The sequence below is a fragment of the Notolabrus celidotus genome, chromosome 18, assembly GCF_009762535.1.
Source record: "Notolabrus celidotus isolate fNotCel1 chromosome 18, fNotCel1.pri, whole genome shotgun sequence".
NCBI classification, from domain to species: Eukaryota; Metazoa; Chordata; class Actinopteri; order Labriformes; family Labridae; genus Notolabrus; species Notolabrus celidotus.
In genome coordinates, this window is record NC_048289.1 from 15,827,806 (window position 1) to 15,838,009 (window position 10,204).

The following is a 10,204-nucleotide window of genomic DNA, read 5'->3' on the forward strand; positions in this document are numbered from 1 at the left end:
AAAATATCCTGCATGTTGTTTACTGTAGGTACCTGAAACTAACTTTTTTTGCCACATTGTCAACAGGAGTAGGTGAAATCAGAAACTATAATGTGCCGGACTCCTCTCTGTGAATTGAGATGATAAACTGTGGAATCTTGTTGTCCATGGCGTTGCTCTTGCTAGTAGAAATGAATTAAAATCAGTGGGGTTTTGACCATAGACTGTATAAAATATGGTCGTAGTATCCGTGACGTCACCCATCTGTTCCTGAGCGCTGTTTTGAAGCCAATCGGTGGCGGCAGCCATTTTGGAAATGTGGAACTCAACCAGTGTGACGTAAAGGAGCAGAGTTTGAGCCTCAGAGCCAACAGCTATGTGTTCCCGTCTGGGAGTCAAGCCAGTCATGTCCTTATTTGGGCAAAAACTCGTAATCTTAATATTTTCTGAACCGTTGCGTTAAGAAAAAATTCACCCCCTGTACAGTGTGTGCTGATAGAGAAATGAGCTAGGTACAGCCAGGCCTTTTTTTTTAACCAGGCTGTAAACATGTTTATTAATGCTGTAAAGATTGTCTTTTTTGAATTGGTGTCTATGTAATTTCCGGTGTTTCTGCAGCCAGCCTCAAGCGGATTCTTGATGAATTGCAGTTTATAACATGGGCTTCATAGTTTGAGACCGGAGGTTGTTGCTTGGTTTTGACCCATCAGAAGTCAAGTATTTAACGCAGCAGGGTGATTAGCAATGGTCATACATGTTTGTGGCTATTGTTCCAATGTTTTGTTCTTCACTAACTTCTGTATTTCAAGGTGCCCTTGTAAAGAAAGCTCTTCCATCACTGGTCCCTTTTCCTTTTTAAGATAACAAATTTAACAATGCATCAAAATGTAGCTTCTGTAAGCCAGTGCAACAGCAATGCTAAGTACATCAAAATTAAAAACGTACGTTTTCTGCTGGAAATGCAGCTAACCTGGCTTTTATACTGCAGCCTTGAACACACTGTGCGTATTTTGTGAATTGAAAACTTGTTGGGGCAAAAAGGAAAACTTTCCATCTCATTGTTTTCTGCTTGATCTCTCTCTTTTTTCCTAACTGATAAAAACATCCGGTCAGCACATCCAACTCTGTGACTGACTTTAAAACTGCTCTATCATAGCTGTCCACTTACAGCTTAATCTGGTCTTATGTGTTTTTATTGCAACATTTTTTGTCCTTTGCACTGCTTTCCCCTTCCTATAAAAACATAAAAGCAGAAGTACACTTTAGTTTTAAGGCTCACGAGTAAGTCGTAATCTCTCTGCTTGCTTCAATCTTTACTTTTATGCTTATGGTTTTCTGTGCTCTAAAATAAAGTTCTTTTGAAACAGCTAACAGGTCTCTCTCTGTTGTTTCAGGCAGCTGTGATCTGTGCCTGTTATCTTTGAAAATATTGTTTCTGCCTCGGTCAGGATATCAATTGTGGAAAACCTGGAAGTCAAAATCTAAACAGCTTCTTCTTGCTGAGCCCTATACACAAACACACATGTATCCTCAGTAAACTGCTCAGCTTTATCTCAACCATTAAATCTTTCTTGTTTGCAATTTGATCAAATGAGAGTTTTATTTTCTCTCTCAGAGTTTGAGTCCAAAGGTGAGTTTCTGGAGAACAAGTTTTCCGTCTCGCCCAAAAAGTGTCAGATTAGTTTTAAGAAACCTAACCAAGTCTCAGGTTTTGTTTTAGAGGAAAGAGGAAGTCATTGTGTTGTTCTGGTCATACTTTGATTCAGTCTCTTTTGTTGTCTCTGTAAAGGTTTGCCTCCCTGTGCATGGAGCTCTTTTTAGACCCTCCCATCTCTCCTCCTCAAATTACACAGGAAGTTTTCATAGTGAGCAGAAGTGGACTTCATACGTAACTATTGACATTACATAAGGGCACTTTAGTGTGGATCTCCCTGTGCAACTTCCACAGATCACAGACAGACAAGAACTTGGAGCAAGCTCTCAGACAGCCAGGTTACAAAGATAGAAAAAGGGCAAAACACATTTCAGGGCAACTGGAGCACTCAGGCTTCAGGAGGATTTCAGGAGATTCTTCTTCTTGGGTTTCAGAAGTTTGAGAGGATTCAGGCTGAAAAGAGAGACAACACAAAATACTTCCTGGACAGATAAAGACACAAGAAATTTATGATGACAGACTGACCAGGGTGTGTACACAGTGACTGTTGGCTTGAGCTTTAACCCACAGGGATTTAAAAAAGCAAACAAGCTGTGAATGCTTGACAAAGCGTCAGGAGCCAGCTGGGAGAGGAACAAAACTACAGGAGGAAACACTCCAGCTCAGTCAGATCTTGACTTCTGGAGCTTGATATCTGAAAGTCATGTCGCAGGAGAAAGACATAACCTACAGCGAGGCCATTGAGAAGGCCACAGCCTCCATCACCCGCTTTCCTCTCATCCCTGTCAGAGGAATTCCTCTCATGAACTACATCGCGCAGAACTGGGACTCCATTTGGGCTTTCCGACCGGACCCCTCAGACCTCCTCATCGCCACTTATCCCAAAGCAGGTACACTCACACCAGCTTCAGCATGCGGCAATGCATCCACTTTTGTAGAGAAAAATATAGTATTTTAATTCCAATACTTTTTATTGACAACTCAGGTTGATTTTCACATAAATGGTTGAATAGTAGTCTGATGCATTATTATGGAAAACACAAGCATGCTGTTTTAAACAGTTTGTTAATACGTTCAAATTAACATAACTTTGAGTAGCTACATCAAAAAATTCTCAGTAGTTGAAAATAGTGCATGTTTCCTACCTCTGCTTTAACTGAAAGTGCTTCTGCTGCTACACTTAAGCTGTCAGTAAAGATGGCCACAATGAGCCCAACGTGGTGAAGTGGACTAACATGAAAAAATGAAAGAGATCCTAAACCAGGGGTGTCAAACGTGCGACCCGAGGGGCAAAACCAATCCACCAGAGGTTCCAATCCGGCCCGCGGAACGACTTTGCAACGTGCAATTTTTCAGTAAAAGTAAATACTATTTCAAATTTGTCCTCTGGGGGTCATATAAAATTATAGTGCTGATGGAGAGCACCTGAACAGCACTTTTTTTCCGGGACTTTTTTTCTCAAAGTGAGAAAATAGATTACTTGCTGTTTGCATAATCCAGTTGAGATCCATAAAGACTTTTTAGAGCACTATAAGATGATCCACTAACTACTAACACTAGCACTACACTCCTGCACGCAACACTGTCCAGCAAGCAAACTGCTCATGCTTGAGCTGAGGGGTCCATAATAATCAACTTTACCTTTTTAATTATTAAAATCTTTCTGTTCTTTTGCTGTAAACATTACACTCTGTGTCAGGTGAATGGGTAACCTGTGTGTTTGGTGTGTTCGCAGCAGGTTTCAGGGCTTAAAGAGTAAAATATTCGTCCCACTATGAGACTCATCATGGCAAAAAAATACAACAGCTGTTTTTGTAGAAAGATAGTTCATTAAATGTGAACATTTTCAGAATGTTCTTGTACTTTTTTGCACTAAAACAAAGGGAATAATTTAGAGTTGTCGTTATTTATAGGTTATTATGTTATGATTTTACTGGTCCGGTCCACTTCAGATCAACTTGGGCTGTATGTGGCCCCTGAACTAAGATGAGTTTGACGCCCCTGCCCTAAACAAAATGATTCCAAAGGAAACTAGTAGCCATGCCAGACCACAGCTTTCAGAGCAAAGGCAATCAATTATTTGATTTAATATGGACTTCATCTAGAAAAGATAAAGGGGGCCATAATTTCCCTCTAACCTTTTAATCTAAAAGATTGAGTCACAGGAGTTAGAGAACAATCGACAAGTATTTCAAGTAATGAAATGGTTAATTCAAGTGATATTTGTCTTTTGTGTTCATTAGGCACAACATGGACTCAGGAGATAGTCGACCTGCTTTTTCACAATGGAGATGCTGAAGCGTGCAGACGAGCACCCACACCTGTCCGCAGCCCTTTCCTGGAGATCTGCTCCCCACCACCCATCCCTTCAGGTGTGTACGATGGGGTTATATTTTCATGCATACATTTAGGTTTTACATCAAAAACTCCTTGCTGGTTACTTATTACTAAGATTAATTCAAATATAGGGACTAAGAAGTTTGTATGTCAATGTCAGTTATTCAAGATCTGCCTGGGCCGAACTAGCTAGCTAGCTTCCACAGGGTCGATGAGCTAATGAGCTACAATCAATCAATCTTTATTTGTATAGCGCCAAATCACAACAAATGTTATCTCAAAACGCTTTTACAAACATAGCAGGACTAGACCATATGCTATGTTAAATTAATAACAAAGACCCAACATATAGACAGGATAAGACTGAGGCTGTTTTCGAAACTGCCCACTATACTAGCAGTACGTACTGATTTGGTCAAAATTCAGTATGTAGTAAGTGAAAAAGAGCAAAATCTGCAGTATGCCGAAACTCCCCGGATGTCTACTGATTCGGGAAAATTTCTTAGTATGAATCGGATCAGTCTGCCTTGTGTAATGTTTCCCACAATGCACAGTGCTCGTTCTGCTTTTTCTTTCCTCTGCAACACCGATTGCACAGAACAGTCATACTACATACTAAATTCAAACGTAACATGTAGTAAGCAATACCTACTGCCTACTACATTGGTAGGTAGTATGTAGCAGGCCGTTTAGAAAACAGCCTAAGTCTTATCTCATCTTAATCCACCATGAGTAGTGCACTTTGCGGTATTTATCAAGTTATGGCGTCAAGGAAATACGTCCTTTTAACAGGCAGAAACTCCAAACAGAACCGGACTCATTACACCCTGAGTGAAGATTTGTGGAATATGTAAAAGACAGAGTTTCAGCTGGTAGAGAGTAAAGAGTCAGTTTGGATCTTCACTGAAGTCTTGATGGATGCATGTCCACTTGGGGTTTCCGTAGCCTTGAGCTGCCTTGGAGTTGTCAGTTATTTGAATAAATTTGATCTGAAGGCTGAATTATATTTTTTGGAAGTCACAAACATATCAAAACAAGCTTTAAAATTGCTGATATTCTTACAAGTAAAGGCCTTCTTATACATTCTTTATAAAGCAACTTTACACTGTGCTTGTATTTGTGTTTCTGACTAACTGAGGAAACACCTTGGTTTCCACCATCTCACGATTTTGTCACCGACCTTGCAAGATGTTTGATAGCTACTCACAATGAATTTCTTCGGCTTGAATCTTGGTAACTTTCATTGTTTTGCTAAAAAATATATCCTAAATGTTGTTAAGCAGCTTTTCATGAGGACGTGTTAGGATATGAGTGGAAATCTCTCAAAGATGAGAGGTTGGGTTGCTGCTTTTTGGTGATTGCAATTTGATTGACCTTTGCTTTTGTGAGTCATGATGAACAATAACTATCATTTCGACACTGTCAAATTTTTTATTGCACAAAAGTTCATCCTGTCTTTTTTATGATGGCTACAGACAGTTTTAATGATTTACTTGGATGTTGTTCTGAAGTAAAAAGAAAAAGTTATTATCATAAAAACAACAAGAAATCTGAGAAAGCATGGAACAAAAGTGTCTGTCACTGGTTCAAATCTTTCCCCCTGAACTTTTCTCTCAGGTCTTGATCTTCTCAGACAGATGGACCCCCCAAGAGTTATCAAAACACATCTTCCCATTCAGTTGGTGCCTCCTGGGTTTTGGGAAAACAAGTGCAAGGTGAGACTTAACTGAGAGCAAAACAGTGCAGGGACTTTTACTGCCTCACTCTGAATTATGAGTATATGTCAAAGGGGTAAAAGGTCCTGATTGAATGCATATACAAGGTGTTAAAGATGAATAATACAGTGCCACTATTAAGTAACCCATTCTTTGTGTTGTTGTTATCAACCCCTTTTCACCTCCCCCTCTCCCTTTCATGTATAAAGACTATCTATGTGGCACGCAACGCCAAGGACAACATGGTGAGCTACTTCTACTTTGACTTAATGAACCAGACCCAGCCTGAACCCGGGCCCTGGGAGGGATACATCCAGAAGTTCATGAGAGGAGAATGTAAGTAGATTAACTCACATACCTGAGTGTCAGGTTACCGCAAAGAAGACTGGTTGTATCTGTTTGCTCAAAGCCCCAACCTGAACCAAGAATGTATCATCACATGTGGTTAATCTCCGCTAAGTGTTCCGTAAAGCACCCTTTCAGAAACATACTTTAGCTTTCTTAATAATTGCTAAATATGTTCTTATGGGATATTTCAGTTTGAATTAATGCAGAATCTTTGCTGTGGAAAATGTGATAAAAAACTGTATCTGCAGCATGCTTTTAATGTCCTTGTCTCACACCAGCAACGCTAACCAAAACACACATTAAACATACTTATGAAATACAGTAGATCCCTCAGGTGGGCACAATCCACAACAGGACAGATTCTCGTGTTGGTTTGAGGCAGACAGTTGCTGCTATGGAGAGTTCAATAACTCTGCTGTTAGTGTTAGGTACGTTTCCCCTCACCGTTCCTCCTCTACTCGTTCATCTGGTATTGAAGGATGCAGGAGCATGCATTTGTCAACAGAGCTGTCAATCATGATGTCACATCCTCTCTTTTTGAGATTAAATAACTAATTAAAACTAAACTTGTCGGGAACATGAACCAGAAAAATAAGAACAAACTATGACAGAAACCATATTTGAGAAAAAAATAATTTGATGTGTATTTGGATTTTTTTAGTTTGGCTTCTTTTCCCTCTGTTAACATGATGAAGGCAGGTTTACAACCTGGACCGCAGCAAGTCAGCAGGGGGAGCTCTAAATCGTTTAGCCTCAAGGCCAGTGAGAACTCAGAGCGTTCATTCAAATTTACTGTCGGTGGCTGGCGCCTTTCTGTTTCCATATAGTCAGGATTTGAATTTCACCAGAATGTCCGCTCTCTATTGAGGCTCTTTCTTATTTGCTCATCATTTGAGATTATCCAATCTTCAGAACCCATCAGCAATCATGGTCTGACAACAAGATAGGAACTTCCATCATGCTCTCAATTTTTGAGAAGAAGCTAATTCATTTTAGCTTTTAATTAGCTTTTATTATTATTATTATTATTATTATTAATATTATTATTTTTATGGCTTTGTGCCTTTATTGCATAGGATAGCTAAAGAGAGACAGGAAATGTGGGGAGTAGAGAGTGGGGGAAGACATGCAGGAAATGATCACGGCCGGGAATCGAACCGGCGACCCCTGAGACGAGGACTGTAGCCTCTGTATGAGGGGCGCTTAGACTGCTAGGCCACCAGCGCCCCATTAGCTTTTATTTTTTAGCACAGAATAGGCAACAAAAGGGATTCAAGATAAGAAAATGAATGACTTTTTGTGATGTGTGAGTATTAGTTAATTATTCAGAAAGAAATCAATTTTAAATGTTCCATGTTGGATGGTAACCAACCTTTCAAACAAGCAGCTAAATGTACTGTGCTCTGTAGAAATAGTTGGTATACATTTTTAGCTGGAGAGGGGAGCATAGACTGTATAAAATATGGACGTAGTATCCGTGACGTCACCCATCTGTTTCTGAAGCGCTGTTTTGAGGCCAATCATCGGCGGCAGCCATATTTATTTATATATGAGAGGGAGTCATTTGACGAATGATGTTTACACGTGTGTTTTAATGACGGATGTTTACACGATGCATGCTTTATGAATGATGTCTCCTCAGTGTCCTGGGGCTCCTGGTATGACCATGTGAAAGATTACTGGGTGGAGAGAGAGAAAAAGAACATCCTTTATCTGTTCTATGAAGACATGAAAGAGGTAAAAAAGTACTGTTTCACACATGGTCTCAGTATTACCAAAACATGCTCTGCACACATCCACAACCATATCTATTCCTTCAGAACCCTCGGCGGGAGGTGGAGCGCATCATGAGGTACCTGGACCTGTCGCTCTCTGATGATGTCATCAGTCGAATTGTGGAGCTCACGTCGTTTAAGAACATGAAGGAGAACCCGATGGCCAACTACTCCTGTGTCCCCAAACCTGTTTTTGACGAGTCCATCTCTCCGTTCATGAGAAAAGGTGCATCAGTCAGCTTCTATAAACACACGGGGTGGAGGGGTATCAGTGTGTTTTGATAAGTGAAATTAAATAGAATCTCAGAAGTGTGGGAAAAAAAACACTACTCCTGTTTTATTGGTTTGTACAGGGGGTGTCACCAGGAACTTTGGGCCCCTTGAAAATCTAATGAAATGTGGGGATCAACAACCAATGAGAAAGCGTGAAATTTCTCAGCAAAATTTTGAGTCATACTTGTTTTTTACTTCATAGTAACATCCTAATAACTCACTAGTGACTAAGTGTTAACTACCTAGAAACTACACTACCTACCTTTCACTACTCCCAAGTAACACCCTGTTCACTCCTTGGTCACTCCCTGTTAACTCCCTCTTTACTCCCTGTTGACTCTGCTCTAACTGTTAAGCACCATTATTCTATTGCAGGGTGGACTAGACCAACTAAGCCACTTTGTGTATTTAGTAAGAGTGAGTTGGGCCTTAGATGGAGACACATGTTTTTCAGGTGTAGAGTTCAGAACCATGTATTTAGAAAATGTCACTTTCCTTTTGGAAGTCACTTTGAACAGTGCATTGTTGCCCCCTAGAGGTTGCTGGAATTATAATTGCTTTTTTTTTGATGATTGTCTCTTTCTGCTAAATACCCTTCAGGGAGAAACGCCCACATTTCTGTTTTGATCTTCATCTTGAAGCGTAATCTTAAAAAATTTCGACACATTTTTTTTTTTACTATTCTTTCAACCAAAAAAGAACATTTCAGCTGAAAAGTTTCTACTGTCTCTCACATTGTATAGGCTAATAATCAAGAGAATCATTGTTAGATGAATTATCATGTACAGCTGCTTTGATCAAAGGATTAAAGCTACAGGATATCATTTAATCCTAAAATCACATTGTTCAAAAAGAAAAAAACAAAACATCATGAACAAAAGGAATCCAATTTTGATTAATCTATGTAAAACCTCCAGTTTCTGTTGTTCCGAACTTTTGGATTGGGCATACATTTTTTACAAAAACTCTGGATAATTCTGACCCAAGCAGATGGCTGGATTCAGACCGGATTACAGGAAGAAGCTGAAGCAAAAAATGTCAAATTAGTTAAAGATTACAGCAATTTTTTCACTGATACTTATCATGTAAATATTTGAAAAATACATTTTTCTTCTAAATGCTGTATTTCTTTGAAAAAACAGTAGGTTGATGAAAAAATCCACAAAATAGCTTTCACTTCAGATTTTAAATGTTGATTGGGCGGCTGTGGTTCAGTGGGTAGAGTCGATTGTCTATCAATCGGAAGGTTGGCAGTTCGATCCCAGCTTCGGCAGTCACATGCCAAAGTGTCCTTGAGCATCACACTGAACCCCAAATTGCTCCCTCTGTTGTTCAGAGGTGTGTGAATGTGAACAAATGAAATCAACTAACACTGATGGTCTCTCACTGCATAGCAGCCTCTACCATCAGTGAATGAATGGGTATGAATGGGTGAATGTGACGAGTATTATAAAAGCGCTTTCAGTGGTCAGAAAGACTAGAAAAGCGCTATGTAAGTACAAGACCATTAACCATTAAAACTGTGAGGACTTCTAGCTTGTGTGGACTTTGGCGCCTCCTGTGGATAAAGTATGAAATATGAAATCCTATTTAGAGCACAAATAATTAAGATTTGGTGATCCTTGAGAGTCTGTTTCTAGATACAGTTGATCTAGTCATTTTTTTCTTTGATAAAGCAGGACATAAGCGCTGGGTTACTTGATCCTACATATGAAATAAAGCTGGATTTTGTTAATCCAGGCATCTTAGCTCAGTAGTTGGTATATAAGTCTTTGTGGTTTTTTTTACAGGTGAAGTTGGTGATTGGACAAATCATTTCACACCCGAGCAGTCAAAGATGTTTGATGAAGATTATGAGAAGCAGATGAAAGGAGCAAACATACCATTCAGGACCCAGATCTAACAGATCTTCAGGGAATCTATCAGCTAATGCAGCTCTGCAAAAGAAGGACCAAAGAGCTGATGCTTTGCAGCAAAGAAAATATTACACTAGCTTAGAGCCGAATGACAAATGAATGAGTGAAATGTAATAAGGAATTTAAAAAATATATTTTTATCACTGCACTTTGGAGTGATGCAAAGGAACATCAACCAAATCAATAAAAATGTGTTCCACAATGTGA

General features: G+C 39.5%; 1 protein-coding gene and 1 long non-coding RNA gene across 2 annotated transcripts; one reads left to right on the plus strand and one right to left on the minus strand.

Moving 5' to 3' along the window:
• Positions 1-1,849: 1,849 nt before the first annotated feature.
• On the plus strand, positions 1,850-10,204 carry sult1st6 (sulfotransferase family 1, cytosolic sulfotransferase 6). Its single transcript, XM_034707916.1, has 7 exons — positions 1,850-2,523; positions 3,877-4,005; positions 5,588-5,685; positions 5,895-6,021; positions 7,676-7,770; positions 7,854-8,034; positions 9,872-10,204. Exons 1-7 carry the CDS (start codon positions 2,337-2,339, stop codon positions 9,982-9,984), a joined length of 930 nt encoding a protein of 309 aa, XP_034563807.1. The 5' UTR covers positions 1,850-2,336; the 3' UTR covers positions 9,985-10,204.
• LOC117830047 lies at positions 7,606-8,053 on the minus strand. Its single transcript, XR_004634720.1, has 2 exons — positions 7,809-8,053; positions 7,606-7,712 (listed from the first exon to the last, which is right to left on the minus strand). It is a non-coding gene; the product is annotated as an uncharacterized LOC117830047 (long non-coding RNA).

Excerpts from the sequence above, each read along its gene's own strand:
- sult1st6 (XM_034707916.1), top strand. The coding sequence starts at position 2,337 with ATGTCGCAGGAGAAAGACATAACCTACAGCGAGGCCATTGAGAAGGCC. Across the intron at positions 5,686-5,894 it reads TTTGGGAAAACAAGTGCAAG|ACTATCTATGTGGCACGCAA; the intron begins GTGAGACTTAAC and ends TCATGTATAAAG. Across the intron at positions 8,035-9,871 it reads CTCTCCGTTCATGAGAAAAG|GTGAAGTTGGTGATTGGACA; the intron begins GTGCATCAGTCA and ends TTTTTTTTACAG.